The 19,414-nt window shown below is 38.0% G+C and overlaps 3 protein-coding genes across 4 annotated transcripts in view; 1 reads left to right on the top strand and 2 right to left on the bottom strand.

Annotated features, from left to right (window-relative positions):
- LOC132172735 (alpha N-terminal protein methyltransferase 1) overlaps positions 1-6,896 on the top strand; it is a 39,886-nt gene extending 32,990 nt beyond the window's left edge. Inside the window, exon 8 of the mRNA XM_059584291.1 lies at positions 6,525-6,896. Within this exon, the coding sequence (XP_059440274.1) occupies positions 6,525-6,650 (126 nt within the window). The 3' untranslated portion in view covers positions 6,651-6,896. The remainder of the gene's footprint in view (positions 1-6,524) is intronic.
- A 4,002-nt stretch (positions 6,897-10,898) lies between these two features.
- Positions 10,899-12,620, bottom strand: LOC132169610 (LRR receptor-like serine/threonine-protein kinase FLS2). Its single transcript, XM_059580621.1, has 2 exons — positions 11,381-12,620; positions 10,899-11,254 (listed from the first exon to the last, which is right to left on the bottom strand). Exons 1-2 carry the CDS (start codon positions 12,618-12,620, stop codon positions 10,899-10,901), a joined length of 1,596 nt encoding a protein of 531 aa, XP_059436604.1.
- A 1,506-nt stretch (positions 12,621-14,126) lies between these two features.
- LOC132173008 (transcription factor bHLH52-like) lies at positions 14,127-15,666 on the bottom strand. 2 transcript variants are annotated; one of them, XM_059584572.1, is made up of 3 exons: positions 15,628-15,666; positions 14,799-15,430; positions 14,127-14,388 (listed from the first exon to the last, which is right to left on the bottom strand). In XM_059584572.1, exons 2-3 carry the CDS (start codon positions 15,417-15,419, stop codon positions 14,257-14,259), a joined length of 753 nt encoding a protein of 250 aa, XP_059440555.1. In that variant the 5' UTR covers positions 15,420-15,430; positions 15,628-15,666; the 3' UTR covers positions 14,127-14,256. The 2 variants fall into 2 exon arrangements, with proteins under 2 accessions (XP_059440555.1, XP_059440556.1); XM_059584573.1 differs by lacking the exon at positions 15,628-15,666 and adding an exon at positions 15,557-15,573.
- Between the last annotated feature and the right edge of the window lie 3,748 nt (positions 15,667-19,414).

The raw sequence follows: 19,414 nt of genomic DNA, 5'->3' as shown, positions 1-19,414 counted from the left end.
CATGATCAGAAATAGTAGCACGCTGAACCCGAGAAAAAACCTCAGAAAGCAATGGGAGATCAGAACCACCCAAAATCTGCGCATGAACAGACTCGTACTCAGGTTTCAAGCCGAGAAGAAATCGAACCACATCCACATCTTGACGTTGCTTCTCCATTTTCTTCAAGTCAGTGGAGAGCGGCTTATACATGTCTCTTTCCCGACAGACGGTCACAACCTGATTGTAGTACTCATCTAAAGATTGAGTACCTTGTTCTAGTCCAAAATATCGTTGACACACCTCATAAACTCGAGTGATATTCCCAGCGCCAGAGTACATATGCCGGAGATGATCCCAAATTGCTTTAGCAGTAGGAAGATAGAGACATGAGGATCCAATGTGAGGTTCAATACTATTCAACATAAGAGATATAATCTGATTGTCGGCCTGGTCCCAAAGGCTTTTGGAGTCATCTTCCGGAGATTGCTCAGATTCCAAGTGAGAATACAGACCTTTCCCTCTCAAGTATACTTCCACAGATCGTGACCAATAACTATAATTTTTGCCATTAAGTTTCACAAGTGTCATAGTAGCCGGACCCATAGAGGCAGAATTAATTAAATCGGAAGAAGGAGCCATTATAATGCACTAACCAGATGCAAACAACTACACAAGTCCACCAACCAACGAACTACCAAGGAGAATAAACAAAAAAAAACTCACACAAAACAGCCCCAACTCGAAGCAAAGCTTGCTGACAATGATGAATGCCAACCAAAAACAACTCAAACCATGGTAGAATCGATAAAATACGTCAAAAACTGACCTGAACCGGACTGAAGTTGAGCAAAAACAGGTCTAAACCATAGTGAACCGGAAGAAACCGAGAGAAATTAGCAAAAACTGACCTGAACCGGCTTGAACCTGGCCTGAACCGGCCGGAAAATGGACTGAACCGGCCGGAAAATGGACTGAACCGGCCGGAAAATGGGCTGGACCGGTCTGGACAGGGGATAACCAGAAACCGGATAGCCTTATCCCGGTTGAAGGTTGGGATATCCTTATCCCGAATACGCGACAGCAGGCACCCGGAGCCAAACACCCAATCTTTGTCTGTGAAAACTGCCGGAAACACGCCGGAGACTGCCAGACATCGCCGGAGACAGCCAGACCTCGCCGGAACTGCGCCGGAGACAGCCAGACCTCGCCGACGACAACCAACCCGTGCCGGCGACACCCAGATCGTGCCGGAAAACAACCAACGACAACAAACACACCTCCGGAGATTGCCAGACGCCGGCGACAACCAACCCTTGCCCAGATCGTGCCGGAAAAACAACCAACTACAATCTCCGGCCACCGCAGAGAGCAGTAATCACCACAGACAGCACCGACCGACGACTCCAACCAATCATCGACGACGACTTAAGGCCCATGGAGATGACGGCGGTTCATACCATCTGCGATGGGGAACCTAGCGCCATCTTCCACCACGGGCTTGAAGCCCAGCACTTCAACTACTTTCAATCAGTAGCAATATAAATGGGAGAGGAGAAAAGAAAGAGAACCGGGGAAAGAAAAAAAAAACGATTAAAATAAAAGAAAGAAAAAGATTTGGGAGAGAAGAATAAGATATCAGGAAAAGGTATAAACCCTAGGCTCTGATACCATGTTGAGAGGTTTTTATGAATAAAGTATAGAGAAAAGAGGAGGCTGTTCAAAGATACGTAGCCTACCTCAAACATATTATATATAAGCTTTGAGAATACATAAATGACCAAATTGCCCTCAAACCCTAATACATTCTTCTACATTCTTCTAACACATTCTTCTACATTCTTCTAACAATATCAATAATACTACATAAATTGGCATATAAAAAGAAAAACAACATAATTTGAAAAGCTGAATTTGAGTTTGTTGGGTGGCTGGATAGTTCAGGGCTCCAAATTGCATACTTTATGAATCTCTCTCTCTCTCTCTCTCTCTCTCTCTCTCTCTCTATATATATATATATATATATATATATTGGCAGTACGTGAAGGAGTGTTACGATGCCCTTCTCTAGTTTGTTCTGGATTCCAGCTGTCATTTTCAGCTAGGTCGCATGGGGTTGTTAAGGTGGTGTTCCGTTGAATCCAAAGTATTTGAGTTGGCAATGGAGGGCATTTCTACTGGTTTGAGGATTTGAGAGAAATGTAGGGGTTTCATTCGGCCTATTTTCTTGGGAAGAAATGATTGTTGTTAGCTACAAGAAACTGTTGAGGAGTTGATGACATAAAGCATTCGGTTTTTTGGAAACACTCTCGAGATGGCTTCCTCAGTTTCTTTGCTCAATGGTGTTCCAACAAGCACAATTGCTTCTTGGTTGTGGAGGTAGGAGGGGTTCTATCATTGTACTGGAAGGGAGAAACGACAAAGGTTGGAGGTCTTTTGCTTCGAAGCTAAGAGTGGTCGTGAATTTATCTCAGTCGATTCACGGTGGTGGCAACAACAAATCAATGTTGGAGATTAATTCCATGCCGGAGATCGGAGGGGAGAGAAGTTTTGCAAAGGTGTTGTTGTCTACAAATAAGGCTCCTCCAACGATGTCTCTGACTATGGATTTGAAGCCTCCAACGAAGGAGGTGGAATCTCTGCTAGCGTTGAAGGGCGGTTCTGTGTGCTTTAAAATCCTAGCACCAAAGGAGCAGCTAATGTTGACTGAAACAAGTGGCTCTGACGTTGCGTCCGAGATTGGAGAAGATGTTGGTGAAGAAAAATTGAGAAATGACAGCTCATTTTGGTGAAAGGCTCGAAGTGCATTCCTTTGGAAACTCGTTACTCTGTATTAAAAGGGATGTGATGAGGTGTTTAAAATGGATGGACTTGGGCATGAGCCCTCATGCATGTGGTCTACTAGGTCTTGCACTGGAGACATGTCTAGCTAAAGGCTCAAGTGTCCCACGATCTAGTTCAGCTAAAGGTCTGATAGTTGGTGCAAGGCTTTAAGCCTTGTTACCCAAAGGGGAAGGTTCCTATTGGTAATAAAGGATCTCAGCCCAAATTTCTTTCAAACCCAAGCTACAGGTATTGGCTCATCCTGGGGGCTGTGTAAGGGGCAAGGCATGCACCTAAAGAAGGATTCAGGTTTGGGCCCGAAGAAGGTTATGAGAAAGGGACAGTGCTCGCACTTGAAGAAGGATACAATTTTGAGCCTGAAGAACACAGGGGTGGGTTAGCCCACTGACCCGGCAACATTAGCTGGTGGCTCGTTCGTTACCTCTCTCAACCTCAGTTAGACATGCCGGTCTTTACCTCTGATTGCTTTGTCTCTTCCAACACTTTTGTTGGTCCGATTGTCGAGCTTTAACCTAGGCTAGAGGTGGAGGGAAGGACGAATGCTGGTGTTTCAGGTCTTGGGGCAGCAACGGTGATGACTCATGAACTTCAGCTTGTTTCAAAGCCTGCCAATACACTCTTTACACTGATCTCAGCAGTTGTTGGCGAGGAGTGTAATGGGTTGGCCTTTCAGTGGGGCCAACCCAGATCATCTAAGTAATCTACAAGGCTTATTCTTATGTTTTGAGGTTGTGTTGGGTTTGAAGACGAACTTAGCCAAGTTGGAATTTGTTCTTGTGGGAAATGTTGATAATGTGGCAAGGTTGATTGGGATTCTGGGCTATTTCTACCCTTGAAGTATCTTGGTATTCCGTTGGGGGCCAAGCACATATGGGACGGTGTTATTGAGAAGATAGAATGTCATTTGACCAGTTGAAAAAGGTTGTATTTGTCTAAGGGTGGTATGGTTGCCCTTATCAAGAGCAACCTATCTAATTTACCTACTTGCTTCATGTCTCTTTTCCTCTCCCTACGGGTGTTGCAAACCGTATTGAGAAGCTTCAACGTAATTTCTTATGGGGTGAGCTAGGTAAAGAGTTCAAATATCATTTGGTGAGATGGTCCAAGGTTTGTTCATCGATCTTCAAGGGTGGGTTGGAGATTAGAAACTTGTTGAGGTTCAAATGCACTCTTAGGTAAATGGATTTGGGGTTATGGACTTGAGAGAGGTTCAGTGGAGGGTGGTGCCCTAGTAAGCCTATTGGGGTGGGGTTATGGAAGATATTAGGAGAGGGTGGATGAAGCTTTTAAATCATATCAGATTTGAGGTAGGAGATGGTTCAAAGGTTAGATTCTAACGTGATCTATAGTGTGGGGATATCGCCCTCAAGGAAGCCTTTCTAGGTTTATTTGGTATTGCTTACGCAAACGATGCTTCTGTTGCGGATCACATGGAACTTCCTTGAGGTTTCATTCAATGGAACATGAGCTTTGCTAGAGCAGCTCATGATTTGGAGGTGGATGTCTCTGCCTTGTTCTATAGGGTATTGTACTTGGTGAGAATGAGACCGGAAGGTGAGGACAAGTTGTGGTGGGTCCCATCCAAAAAAGGGTTGTTTTGTGTTAAATCCATTTAGAGTGTCATGAGCTGTAATGATGAATTCCGTTTCCCTTGGAAAAGTGTTCGGCGAACTAAGGTTCCCTTGACATAGGCCTTTTTCTCTTGGTTGGTTGTTCTAGGTAAGATTCTTACCATAGACAACATTCAAAAGCGGCACGTCATTGTGGTTGATAAGTGTTGCGTGTGTAAAAGGAATGAGGTGTCTGTGGACCATCTTCTTCTTCATTATCAGGTTGCGTGTGCCATTTGAACAATTTTCTTTAATTGGTTTGGGTTGTCATGGGCTATGCCTAGAAGAATAATCGACCTATATGCTTGTTGGTGGACTGCTGGTAGCACTCGGAGTGCTACTGTGGAAGATGGTGGCTTCATATCTTTTGTGGTGCCTATGGAGAAAAATGAATAATAGAAGTTTTGAGAACCATAAGAGGACTTTGAAGGACTTTGGAAGAGATTAAGTCTTTATTTTTCAACACCTTGTATATGATGTCCCACATTGCCTGGGTGGGAAAAAAATGATGTGTTTATATAGAATATGCTCTCTCTAAATGGTATGAGGCCTTTTGAAGTAAATCCAATAATAAAACCGTGCGGGCTTGACCCAAAGTGAACAATATTATATCACTTGGAGCAGTGTGTAACATATGGTATTAGAGCAATAGCATAGCCTGAGATGGGAGAGTGTGCACAAGCCAATGAGGGTCACCAGCGAGGACGCTGGCTCCCAAGAAGGGTGATTGTGACGTCCCACGTTGCCTGGATGTGGAAAAGATGATGTGTTTATATGAAATATGCTCTCCCTAAATGGTTTGATGCCTTTCGGGGTAAACCCAATAATAAAATCGTGCAGGCTTGGCCCAAAGCGGACAATATCATACCACTTGGAGCGAGGTGTTATATTGTATCTTTGGACGACTGTTTTTGTTTCTCCTTTAATGCTTAATTATCATGATTTTCTTATTCTTTTTGCTATTATAGAAATACAATAATATTAATAGGTGGAAAAAGGAAATATTATTTTATGGATGCAGGATCTGGAATTTCTTAGTTTACAAGGCCATGTTTTTAAGTTAAGGATGAGTCTTATAGCTCCCAATCTTAAGACAGTCCTCGATAGCTAGCCTGTCCAAGTAACTTACCAAAATTCAGAGACGTTTATACAAATTCTGAAGTCCTGGTCACAGTTTAGAGATATGCATAAATATTGGTTCATATTTTTGTAATCCCTTTCTATCTTCAATGGATTTATTCTTTTTCCTCCATGTTGACAGCAAGCTCAATCTTAGGGATATGTATTGTTGAGTAATAGAAGAAATATTAACTTCTAATGACAATTGAAAATGTAAATTTGTTTGTCTTAAAATAGATGGATAGCCTACGTAAGAGATGTTAATTAAGAGAGGAGTGGACGTTAATTTGGATTTTGGAGTATATGGTAGTAAGGAAGACCAAAATCTCATATTTATGAATTGTACTTTGGCTAATGTCAATGTTGTGAATTGATTCAGTCTTGTTAGGAAAGAACCTGAGAGCCAAGTATAAAAATCATTCTATTGGGAAAAGATGGTTGATATCTTACAGCATTTCTGGTCTAACAGATTTGATTGTTATTGTAATAAGGCTTTGTCTGACTCTTAATAGTATTATTGAAAATGCAGCTAAGGTAGTAGTTCAACATGTAACTCAATCAAAATAGAGTTGTCTTAAGAAAGAAAGTAGGTAAACTCATTAGATTTTAAAATTGTGAAAACTAGGTGGCTTAAAGAGTTAAAAGATTACATGTAAGTTTATCTTTTAGGGACTTTGGCTCTAAGAGAGTGCTTGGATTCAGCTGTTTGTAAGCAATTTTAAGTATTGCAGATAGAGTTATTTCTGTCCTGCTTATAGGTATGGAAAAAAAGGTTGTTGAGCATAAGCAGTTCTGTTTGATACCATTGTTCCTTGAAGTTTATTGCATATACCAACTAATACATTTTGACAACAACTGGGCTTCTCTCTCATGAGAATCGAAAGCTTGTTGTTTAAAAACAAAGCTTAAAATGATTTGCAGTGGAGTGCAACAAAGTCAATCTTGTTTTCTAACACTTGATTGGCTTTAATCAGGATCAAAGCGGATGGCTCAAGGAATTATTTGCTGTGAAGATGTATGCGTTGATGACCGATTTACCAAAGAGGGTTCTTAGGACCAGATCTAAAGTGCAAGCCAATAAACCTGGAATCATTAAGTGAGGAAATGTGTCTTGAATTTCTGAGATAGCTACAGAAGGAGCTGTGCTTTCCCATTGTTTGTTGCCCTTCCATTCATTCTTGTAAGATGCCATCTTTTCTACCTTGTTCATCTACTCCTTACTTTTGCACATTTGGCCAGCTTGTATTCACCTGCAAATTTTATACTTTGTTTTGAAACTGCATATTGATGTTTTGTTGTAAATCTTGATACCATACCCATTGCTTATAAAACATAGTTGTTTCCCACTGGAGATCTTCCCTATGATTAGTCTTCTTGGTTAAGTGGTAAAGTTTATGTAAATGTTAGTGATCTTCACATAATTTTACCTTTGTATTATAAATTTTATGAACCCATGAAAGTTGTTGCATGCATAAGTGTGTTACTTCAGTTATTTTTCTTGAATGCGCTACAATTTCAATGGAACCAATGACACCTTACTATAAATGTTTTGAGTATTACCAATAGGTTAAACAAGGAATGAGAGTATGATCCATAATGTGTGTCGATATCTTTGATTCCACTCGTTTGACTCATTTTCTACGCTTTATTTATATTTTTGCATTGTTTTTTTTTTTGTTTTGGGTCTGTTGTTGGAGAGTTCACCCATTTTCATTTTTAGGATTGTCCACACCCTCTTCCTTTCGAATCAAGAGTGAGAAGGATCCTTTTATGTAACATTTTTCCTTGTTCAATTAAAAAATGAATAAATAAAAAAAAAATAAAGCTCTCTAAAAATGCCTATGAAAGTAAAAATCTCAAAATCTAGTCTTTGAAGTTTGCAGGCACAGCAGTTGCGTTCTGGCCATGGCTTCATTGGCATCATAAGCTCATCTTGGGGGACTCCTCATCAAGGAGACCTCGCCGTGGCTCTCCTCCATCCAGAGAATATATATATAATTGAATGGGTATATTTGTATCTTCACACATCTCATTGGGATATAGTGGACATTTCATGCTTTCACAGTCTAAGTTAATGAAAAATCCTAATGGCGAGAGGCCAAGTGAAATGACCTAATAGTTTTTTTTTAAGGGGGGTCAATTGTAACTTTCTTAAGATTGGGAGCAAATTGCAATTGAGGTGTAAGTTTAGGGAGGTAAGTATAGTTTTTCCAAAATCGAACTTTCTTTGTCAATTTTAAAAAATAAATAAATAAATAAAAATCAATTGGAGTTACAGTCATTCCATGATTTTCTCCGTTTTGGGTTTGTGAAGATTGCAGATATATGAGGCTCTATGCCTTTCCAATAGTGTTATTATGCATTAACAATTTTTTTTTTTTTTTTAATAAATGGGGTATCCGAGGCTTCCCTTGATTAGATCATTGGAACATCATGCAAAACTCCCCCACCGCATAAGTCAGGGAAAACTAAAACTCGAGCTTCTGCTCATGGGCGTGACCGCAAAAAATTGTTTGTACTCAGGAGAATCAAAGAATATTAGAGGCACTTTTATTTATCTTATTTTGAGAGCTCAAGTAGGAGTTGAATGTTCAAGACCTACATTTGGGAATGGCAATTGACTGCCTTGTGGAGCAATAGTGTGTATATATGGCGAAGGTATTGTAGGCAACTAGAGGATCCAAAGAAGGCCCTTAAGAGTATCTCCAGCAGAAGTAAGCAAAATGGCTACTGAAAAAGTACAATTTTTTATTTTAGCTACTTATTTTTTCATTCACACTTTAATAGATTCTCTATTTTATTATCTATTTTCTTTAAATATTATTTTGTGTGGGAAAGAGTGTGAAAGAAAGAGGAGGAGAGATAGAGTAAAAGGAAGAAAGAGAGAGAAAAATAATAATAAACGGAGTTTATAGTATGAATAATGAATAGGCTAATTAGCCTATTTACTATTCATATTAGAAGGAAAAACTGTAAAGTAGCTATTCTACTGTAGAGGAAAAAAAGCTAATAATAGTCAAATTTGACTATTATGAAGGATTTAAGCTGATCTTATTAGAAGAGACATAATTGAAAAAGTTCATTAATTAGGAATAACATTAGCAAAATCGTTTACTTTAGCTACTTATTTTTTCATACGCACTTCAATAGATTATCTATTTTACTATCTATTTTCTTTAAATATTATTTTGTGTGGGAAAGAGTGTGAAAGAAAGAGGAGGAGAGATAGAGTAAAAGGAAGAAAGAGAGAGAAAAATAATAATAAACAAAGTTTATAGTATGAATAATGAATAGACTAATTAGCCTATTTACTATTCATATTAAAAGGAAAAACTGTAAAATAGCTATTCTGCTGGAGAGGAAAAAAAGCTAATAATAGTCAAATTTGACTATTATGAAGGATTTAAGCTGATCTTATTAGAAGAGACAATTGAAAAAGTTCATTACATTAGGAATAACATTAGCAAAATCGTTTTAGTTCCTCACAACAATTTTGAACATATGTTATATCTATGTCCTTGTGGCCAATGAGTCTAAATGCCATCCCTATGTCTAGGGGTGGGCAAATTAACTGCCTACCGATTAGCGACTGTCTATCAACTACGACTGAACCGAAATTAACCGTCAACTTATGCGAGTCGAAAATCGGTATGTATTTTTTATACCGACGTCGGTTCGGTTCGGTTAATTGGTATAAAATTTTTGTTGTCGATTAACTGAATCGAATCGAACCGAACCGCCAAATTTGACACAGATTAAGGTTTTGACATATGGACTTTGCGGAGTGATGTTTTGTTGAAAGTATTTGGTGAGTTTTTTGCATCTTATATTCTTATTATTTGCATCTTATGTTCAATAAGTTAATTTAGCCCCCCACAAAAAAAAGGGCCCCCAAAATAAATAATTTTTGGCCCATTTAAAAATAGCATTGGCACAATTAAAACAGCCAACGGTTAATCGATTAACCAACCGAAATTAACCTAAAATTTCGAAATAATTTGTTATCGAAATGAAATTGGTGAATTAACCAATTTAACTGACAGTTTTGTTAACTGACCGATAATAATAGCTTTACTTAACCAAACTGATACCCACCCTACCAATGTCCTCTTTGTGTTCTCTCAAAACTGATGTGGCTTTTAAAATTATGGAGAAATTATCATTTCCTCCCATAAACTACAACGCGATGACCATTTCCCCTCATCAATTACCAATTTTACATTACAACCCCATCAAACTATCATTTCGTTACCAAAACCCCCTAGGTACTGTTCACACATGTGATGGGTTGACCGTTTGACTTAACAACCTTAATTGACGGAATAAGGGTTTTGATAACAAAATGGTAATTTGATGGGGTTGTAATGTAAAGTTGGTAGTTGATAGGGGAATATAGTAATCGAGTGGTAGTTCATGGGTGGAAATGATAATTTTCCCAAAAATTATTATTCTCCACCTTCAATAGTAATCTATCACAAATTCAATGGTAATTTTAAGAGCCGCATCAATTTTGGGGAGCACAATGTAAACATAAAGGATTTGTACTTCTCCCCATTTTCAAGTTTTTATTTTTTTTATTTTATTTTTTATTTTTTATATTAAAAAAAAAAATGGAAACTCCACTTGTCTCGAAACATAGGCGGTTTTTCAATGATAATTTTGATTTTTAAAAATTTGCAATGTTGGTATCCCATATTTCAATTCCTTTTAATTTCATCACTATCATTAGGGTTTATGGTTAATTCAAATAGTAAACGGATGAAGTATCCCTATACCCTAGTAAAACTTATAACAATACAAATTCATTCTAATTAAATAATATATTAAAAAAATACAAAACAAAACCGGTGACCAAAGCCATGGGTCAGCCAGGCGACTTTTGTGTTTTGTGTTTTGTTTTTTTGTTTTTTTTGAGAATTTAAGGATATTTTAAGACATTTTGACGTCTTGTTTTAAGATTTAACAGAAATGTGAAACAGTGTCATAACTAATCAAATCATGTTATTGTTTGAATTGCTGTCAGTTGCTTCTTAAATTCAGCATGATTATTAGGGTCTTATAATTAATAGTAAGTTTGAGATTCCACTTTGCCTCTTAAAGATTGCACAAGGACATTGCTTATTATATTTGCTTAGATTCACACGTTTCTCAGCAGATTTTACTTCAAATTAAACATTTTCACTTTGAGGCTACCTCAGTATGTACTCTAAAACATCATACGAGCACTAAACATCAGAATTTACAAACAAAACAAAAAAAAAGGGAACTTTTTGTAATGCTAGGATCTTCCACAATCCACATAGATAGATCTAAATCTACACACAAATTTGGTTTATGGAGAAGGTTCATCATGATTGTATGTCCTTGTGCCCCTTGCCTCTATCTCCATGAGATCTTTTATGAGTAGGAGACTCCAAAACATCCCAAGATTCATAGGCTCTAATTATCATATCACAAATCTGACCCAAGTGCAGCTGATGATTGCTTGACTGATCTGTGCACATTAAACCTATGCCTATTATCTGTCTAACTCGATCAATACTATTTTCTGTCACTTTCATTTTTTCATCAATCAGCTTCCTTATATTTCCAGGATAATGCACTCTGATATGATCAATAAACCCCTGCTCCCCACTCTCAAGCTCATCACTTGACATCCTGTTCACTATCAACTCCAGTAGAAATACTCCAAACTTGTAAATCTCTGAAGTCAAATTAGATATCTAGTTAACTAATGAAAGAAACAAACAATGAGAAAGACAGATAATGATAATTGGAAGTGCATTTTAAAAAATTGCCCTTAATCCTAGTTTTGTAGGAGTGTACTTACTCCTTGTACTGCTGCTTTGATCTGCAACCTTAAACCTTGAAATGAGTGGCTCTAAGTCATCAGACAACATAAGACTAGCTGTCCTGAGATCATACCCAACTTGAGGCCATTCCTCCTGCAGATAACACACACCTTCCACAACTCCCATCAATATTTTCAACCTGTGCTTCCATGGGGGAGAAGACCCCAACAGCCATATCTCAACATTCTTGGCCTCCATCCATTCCGTGACAATTGCCCTCAGTCTTCTTCCATTACACCACCCCAACACCCGGACTATGTTCTTGTGGCGTAATTGAGCAAGAACCTTGCATTCTTCAACAAATCTTTGCCGGCTTTCCCTTGAAATATCGTCATCCCAGTAGATCTCAATCCTTGCTTCACTCCCATCTCTCAGAACTCCTCTGTAAATATCAACTCCCTCGCTCTTTCCCACCAAATTCTTCCTCGAAAACCCGCCGGTCGCCGCCTTAAGCATCGGCGGTGTGAACTTATTCTGTCTACCAAACGCTCTCGGCAGAAGGTCAGGTCGCCTGAAGCAAAGCCACCCGAAACAACCCACCATCACAATCACAGAAATAGGGAAACAAACCAGTAAGAACACGGCCCTGATGGTAAACTTGTTCCGGTCCGGGAGGAGGCCGGAATGAAGGAAACTTGAAGCATCAAAGCGCTTGAAGAACTCTGTTTCAGAGATTTTGCTCTCAGAAAAGTGATTGTATGACAGATTAAGACGTGTGAGGTTGGTGAGGGGAGAGAAGCTGTGGATTGGGACATCCCCAGAAAGGCCATTGTGGCTCAAATCAAGAGCTTGGATTTGGGTGCAATGGAGAACATCAACTGGAAAGCTACCCTTTATAGAATTGTTGGACAAATCAATGGACAAGATGGTTAATGGGCAGAACTTCCAGAAGAAAGTGAATGACAAGTAGAGGGGGGTGATCTTCGGGCGGCTTCCGAGGTCGATTTTGGGGAATGATTCGACGCAGTTGGGGTTTTTCGACTCGTTGCAGAGATGGCTGGCGACAATGGTGGATTTGAAGATTTCGTTTAAGGCTGCAGGGGAGGAATTGCAGTATCTTAAGGAAGGGTTGCGGAGGCAGTTGGTGGTGATTGTGGAGTTGAAATCTGGAGGTGGTTGTAAGTTGGCGAGGTCTTCCACCACTGATGCTGAGAAGGTTGATGTTATAATGGAGAAGAAGAAGATCATGCAAAGGATTGTTGCAGAAATGGAAGCCATGGCTGTTTGTTGTTGGTGTAATTAAAAGGCGTTTCAGATTGTTAAAATGTAGAAAACGGTTATATATTATTAAGAGAATGAAATTGTGGCGGTTGGCGCGGGGGAAATCCTTACGATTACGCGTGGCGCACTGCTTTGGCGGGGACGGTTAGTGAGTGAATGACTGAGAGTAGACTCAAATTTTAATGGCAAATTTCTTCTAGAGCCTCACTCATGAGAGTTTGTTTCGGTTTGTAATTTTTTTTTTTTTTTTTTTTTAATGAGATTTAAAAATGTAAATTTTTAATTAAGGTGTAGTAAGCGTTTAGAAAAATCTTAATTTGACATTTAAATTAAATAGCAATTGTCTTTAAAATTACGTTTTATTGTTTGCGATTTGAAAACGTAAATATTTTAAAAATGCACTCCAAAATGTTACATTTCAAAAATTTGGTATAAAAGCGTACTTTTTATCTATGAAATCGCAATGTTCTTGCAAAAACAACGAGTAGCTAGAAAAGTCACGAATATTCTGTTATAGAAGTAAATGATCCTTGCGGTTCGTGCAGGTTGCACTAACGAATAAGAAAGGAATTAAGCTTTTGAAAGCCGCTCTGCGTTAGCAATGCGCATTCGTTTTCTTACTGGGCAAAGATCAAGCTTGAAAAAGATGGATGGGTGTAGGTTTCATAGTGAACACAAACCCCCTTAGTGTAATGCTATAAGGAATATAGTGTGTCTCTTAAAATTACTATTAAATTTGAGATGATCATTATTGAATTTTTATTAATTAATGATTTTAAAATGTACATTACATTTGAGAGGACTCAAGGAGCACTATACTCCCCCTTCTAACATTACTTCCCCACGCTTATAAATATGAGATTAATGACTTAAAAGAATAATGCCAAGATAAACGGCTAAACTTTTTTATTGCTTTGCGAAGAGAAATTCCAAACACGCCCTCAATCTCTTTTATTTTATTTTTATTTTTTTGACATGTCCGCACAAAAGGAGGGAGGAGGATTCGAACTAATGACTTTCGCTTTATTAGGTGTGGTCCTAGCCGATTGAGCTACCTCTTGGGAACACGTCCTCAATCTTTATTGGTTTGAAATGTCAGTAATTGCAAAAAATATCTACCTAACAACCATTCTAATCAATCCTATCAGCCGTTTTTTAGACAATAAAGTGGGATTTTACAACTATGTATGAAAAATTGTATGGACTGGTTGCCTTAACTTTAACTTTTTGGTTAATAAATTATTAGAGTAATCTCTAATTCCACAAATCTCACATTAATAATAACTCGACCTCGACCTTTAAGAAAAAGGACTGCTTTGTTTGGTTGCTACGTACATCTTTACAAGAAGAATTGGGGTTAAATGTTGAAAGTCCGCTTGGCATCTTGAAACAAAAGAAAATTGGATCAGTAATCGAGATATGTTTACAAGAAATTGGTAATTACATTTGGCACCTACTAAAAGCGGTGCACCTAGAAACTAATAATTACATTTGCCTCTTGAAACATATGAAAATTACATTTGCACCTAGCTACTAATTAAAAAAAAAACAAATGGTTAAAGCTAGGAAAAAGACAAATTAAGATAACATAAGCTATTGGTTGGCAGCAAGTGACCATCAATGTCAATGGGTTTCATTGGAATTCATGGTTATTGGGTAGGGTTCCAAGAAATTCCTTTGGTACCAAGCACTTCTCCTTTGAGTACAACTTCTCTTGAATAATTGGTGATGCAAGAAGATCTTGGAGTTCTTTTGTTTCCTGCGTCTAATAAACCACTTTAATTAATATATATATATGCTTTATATTATTTATTTTGGGCACAACTACATGTACAAGAATACAAATTTCACGGATTTTACGTATTTTAATAGTGTGACATGTCAGAGCAAATAAAATTATGACATGAATCCTATTTAAGAGATATGAATCATATACATTTCAAATGAAATGGAGAGGAGTCGGTTAGTTATAGGATGAGTACCGGGTACGTAAACTTGCCCAATTGTTTTTTTTTAAAGTAAAATTACACATTTACCCCTCATCCTATAACTAACCGGCTTCCATTTCAGTTGAGTCAATGTCGTATTAAAAGAATTCATGAAGTTAATAAATTGTAAATTAAGTAAATTCCGAGTACTAATTTGCATTTTATTTTTAAAAGAAAGATAAATTACCTGAATCGATCCCATGCTTTCAAGTATTGTAATTTGAGCCTGCAAGTACTTGACGTACTTGAAGGCAGCTTGAAACATCTCAGCAGTGTTCATCCTGTTCCCACCAGGAACCCGCTTCCCAAGCTCCTGCGTCTTCTCTGCTATCTTCCTTCTCCTCTCACGGGCAGCAATGCTCTGCGCAGACAAGCTCTCCTTATAATTATCGGGTTTCTTCACAATACTCTGAGGACGAGGAGGACTTCCACAGGGAAAAGCCATTTCCGGCAAAGGAGCCACAACTTCCGGCACCGGCTCCCGAACCAGACCAGGATTCGGAGCATACGACCCATCAAATAAGCCAGGTGTAAAATTCGAGAAATATTGATTTCCAAAGCTCATCTGGGCTTCCGAGTACAGAGGAAAGATTTCTTGTGAGAGGGAGAGCAAGTAATCTGATGGGGTTGGCAAATATGGCAGCTGATTGGTGTAGTTGTCAGCATGGAAGAACTCTTGGGGCTGGAGGATTGGATGATCAACACAAGTGTCATCAGCAAAAGAGAGAAGCTCTGGTTGGAAGCTGCCCATGTCTTGGTTGAAATGGTGCTCGAGGGAATCCCAGCTGGAGCAAAAGCTTAAAGCCATGGAAATATAATCTAACAGAGAAAAAATCACATTAGAAAATGAAGCAAATTAAAGAAACCAATCTGAAAAACCCCAGAGAGAGAGAAAGAGAGAGAGAGAGAGAGTGTGCAATAATAGAGACAAACTTTCAAACGTACGATATCTAAAACAGAAGAAAATGAAACATAAGACATTAGAGAGAGAGAGAGAGAGAGAGCTTAGAAGATACCTGTCTGTGTTTGTTTGTGCTGTTGTTTGTTGAATTGCTGTAGACCTGAAGTCGCCAACAAACCTTATCAAACTAGAATTAACACACTGCTGGCTGGCTGGCTGGCTTGGCTGGCTGGCTGGCTGCTGTGCAATATATGATGAGGGAGAGAGACGTGGGGGAAGTGGAGGGAGAGTGTTAGAGGGTTTTTGCGGCGATAAAAGAGGTGGTGATTGCGTTGATGAGATAAATCGTAACGACCTCCGAATAATAAGGTTTTAGGTACACGTGGAGAGCTGTCGTCTTCTTTTGTGTCTAGGGTTTCCATTATTTTCTTAAACCGTTACAGGCCTCCTCGCATGCCGATTGGCGGCTGCTTTGCCTTTCTCTTAATTACTTTCTCATCACTGCTCTAATATTATTGTTTAACCTGCCGTTACTACGTACGTTTTTCTTTTTGGGAATATTTACACCAGTTTTAAGAGTGTTTTCTTTTTTCTTCCTTAATGGAAAAAACCAAAAAAACAAAAAACAAAAAACAAAAAACAAAAGCAAAAACAAAAAAAGGAATATTGTTTCCTCTGTCATTTACTTGTCTTTTTTTTTTTTTTTTTCCTCATATATATATATGGAAAGATAATTTTGTTTGCTACGTGGATTTTCCTTTTTAATCCTTGTTAACAACATGTTTCTGCAGTTTTCTGTGTGCATGACGCCTATTAACCAGGTTTCCTTTTCTTACTTTCATAAGATTCTTAGAACTATATATGTAAATAAGTATATTAAAAAGCAGAGTAATGTTATTTTTTCATCTCCATCTATATATATATATATATATATATATATATATTTAAATTCACTATTGAATTTGTATACTTACATGTGAGTTGTTCAAATTCAATAGTGAATTTGGAAAAGAGATTGATAGAAAATAGACGAATAGAAGTTCTCATGCAGCACCTAATATGCCGGACAAAATAATTTACTCCCTAAAATCACAAATCAGGTCCATATATCAAGGTTGGTGGACAGTAATCGACGGTCGAAAATGGACGTGGTGCCCCACAAGTGTGCACCTCAGCCGTACCGTAACAGACTACAAAGGATGTCCAAATAACAAAGTGGCTGATAAACCCATGCCTTGGTCAATATTGGACAGTCATTTCCAGAGAGAAATGATAAGTTCATTCGCCTAACAATTTTCTAATTAACCATCTGCTTTTCAAATGAATTCAAAGCTACCATTGAATTTGTAGGTGTACATGTAGGTCATATATATTCATTGGTAGATTAAAAAAAAAAAAAAATGTATGAAGATGGTTGAGAGATGGTTAGGAGAATAAGGCCTCGTCATTTCCAATATAGAGTTAATCAAAATACAAATAGGCAATATTTAATGTTCCTTCCTCTACACGATTAATTAGAGGGATCATGATTTCCTACAATTTCTTTAAAATTGTAAATTCTTAAATTAGGTAATTTAGATCGTTTTAAGGCATCGCAACACTTGAAAAATGCTACGGATTGAAAATGTGGCATGTTCTGGATGTAATCAAAAAGTTTTTTCTTCCCAAAAGGCTTCATCTTCACTTTTGTAGAAACACTTCTTCATAAAATAAACAGACAATTTTTTTGCTCAAAGCTTTTTTACCGCATAGAGAGCAAGGACGTGAAAAAAATATACCCAATTTTCAACCAGAGCATACCACAATTTTAATAGGTAATATTTTTCAAGCATTTCAATGCCTAAAAAAGACTAAAATAGCGTAATTTGAGAATTTACTATTTCTTTAAAATTGTTGGGATCCTAATCCCGCATTTGATTAAGAAAAACAAAAAACAAAAAAACAAAACAAAACAAAAAAATGTATTTTTATCATTTTTTAATTTTTAATTTTTATATTAGCTTGTTTTTAGCTGATATGTACGTGTTTGGATCTTATTTTTCCATGGACTCTATTGAGTTTAGATCCGATCCAAACAAATACAAATCAGCAAAAAAACAAATGATTCTCATCATGGGTTTTGTTTGGACTATATATATATATATATAACCTTTTGAAGTGCATGCGTTAATTTGATAATGATGATAGCTATGTTTGTTTTGTTTGTGTCAGAGAGGTGCGTAGAGATTTACTAGTTTGTTTGTTTGATTAAAATGCTTTGAAGAGGTTTTGTAAAGATGTTGGCTCTATTGCGGAGGAATTGTTGTTATTACCTAACAGTACTACAAAAAAAGTTTAAAGTTAGGGACGTTTGTATATGGGGTCGTTTTAATAGTAAAACGACCCCTCTCAGAAGGAGGGGTCATTTACTGTTTAAATGACCCCTCCTTCTGAGAGGGGTTATTTGAACAGTGAACGACTCCACTCAGAGGCGACTATGGTGGCATTGGGTTGTGTTTTTTTTTTTTTTTTTTTTTCTTTTTCTTTTTCTTTTCATTGAGATTTATCAAGTATTCATAAATTCCCAATCACTTGATCGATAGAAGGGTTACGTGCCTTTAGTTTCAATGATTTTTAAAGTGCCTGATTTATTTGAACATTGTTATGAATGATATCTGCAATTAATCCATCATATGAAAACTGGTCATTCCTGTTGGATCATGGATCAGCTATGTTGGGCCCAATAAACGATCTACCGGCCCATCACTAAAGCTCGGTCATTTTTACTGTTCACCAAACTTATGCTTGGTAAGTTTGTACTTACCTGAGTTCTGTATACACAACACTCGGTTCAAAGACTCAGTTAGCCGAGTCTTAAGTGGACCACCGAGGATTACTCTCGGAATATTAGATATACCTACATGATATTCCATTTACCATTCTTCAATATATTGTTGACACGTGGATCCTCAGTAAGTCCATAGTGTCAGATAAACAGGTACAACCCGATGCCTATAAAAGGGGAGTCCCCTCTCAGATTTTGGTAACTTCTTTTTCTCTCCTTAACTGAATATCCTTTATTCTCCTTATCTTATCTTCCATCTTCAAAGTTATATTTCTCTTAAACACAGTGACTAATTTAGGCATCGAAGCTATCCCCCGTCGGACAACGCCGGCAGCTTTGATCCTTTTCCTTTGTTATTTCATAGCCTGGTGATTCCTCAGGTACCAGGCTATTCACAGGGCCCACTCCACGTCATCATTCGGAAAACTGGTCAAACAATTTGGCGCCGTCTGTGGGAACTCGTTTTTATCGGTTCTTACTAATCTTAAAATTCCGATATGGTGAACACACCCACACACCCTGATACACCTCCACACCTCGTCCCAAATGTTCAATATGATATTCTTGGAACATCACACGAGCCAAATCCTCAAACAACTTTATTGGAAGGTTTTATGAAGCGAATAGCCGAATCTATTGAAGCCATGAAGAAGCAAAATGAAGAAATTGTCTCTAGGTTACCTCCTAGAGAAGATCTAGTATGAGAAGAAAGGCAAGAAGAAGCGCTCAGGGAGCCACCACCGTTAACCCGACATCAGTCAATTCAACAAGATGCCGAGAGTTCGATACAAGGAAGCCATCGTACTGTTCGAACCAAAGAAGGCTCTCATCGAGGGAGATCCGGTAATGATGTACATCAAAGTAACAAATCTCACCATGGTGAATCTAGCTATGTCAAATCTCATCATAGCCAATCTTGGCGGAGCCAATCTCATCATGGTCGGTCACACCATGTAAACCTTGCGGAGGTTGTTGTAAATAAAGATGTCCAAGATCTTAAAGAAAAGTATGAAAAGATGGCTCTGTTAATCGAAAATGGCGAAAATCAATCTGAAACCGAGGATCTTATGCAGCATAC

This window comes from Corylus avellana, chromosome ca2, assembly GCF_901000735.1.
Source record: "Corylus avellana chromosome ca2, CavTom2PMs-1.0".
Lineage (NCBI taxonomy): Eukaryota > Viridiplantae > Streptophyta > Magnoliopsida > Fagales > Betulaceae > Corylus > Corylus avellana.
The sequence above is the reverse complement of the archived record's forward strand: the minus strand, read 5'-3'. Positions and strand labels throughout refer to the sequence as shown.

Excerpts from the sequence above, each read along its gene's own strand:
- LOC132169610 (XM_059580621.1), bottom strand. The coding sequence starts at position 12,620 with ATGGCTTCCATTTCTGCAACAATCCTTTGCATGATCTTCTTCTTCTCC. Across the intron at positions 11,255-11,380 it reads TCAAAGCAGCAGTACAAGGA|AGATTTACAAGTTTGGAGTA; the intron begins GTAAGTACACTC and ends ATTTGACTTCAG.
- LOC132173008 (XM_059584572.1), bottom strand. The coding sequence starts at position 15,419 with ATGGCTTTAAGCTTTTGCTCCAGCTGGGATTCCCTCGAGCACCATTTC. Across the intron at positions 14,389-14,798 it reads AAAGCATGGGATCGATTCAG|ACGCAGGAAACAAAAGAACT; the intron begins GTAATTTATCTT and ends GTGGTTTATTAG.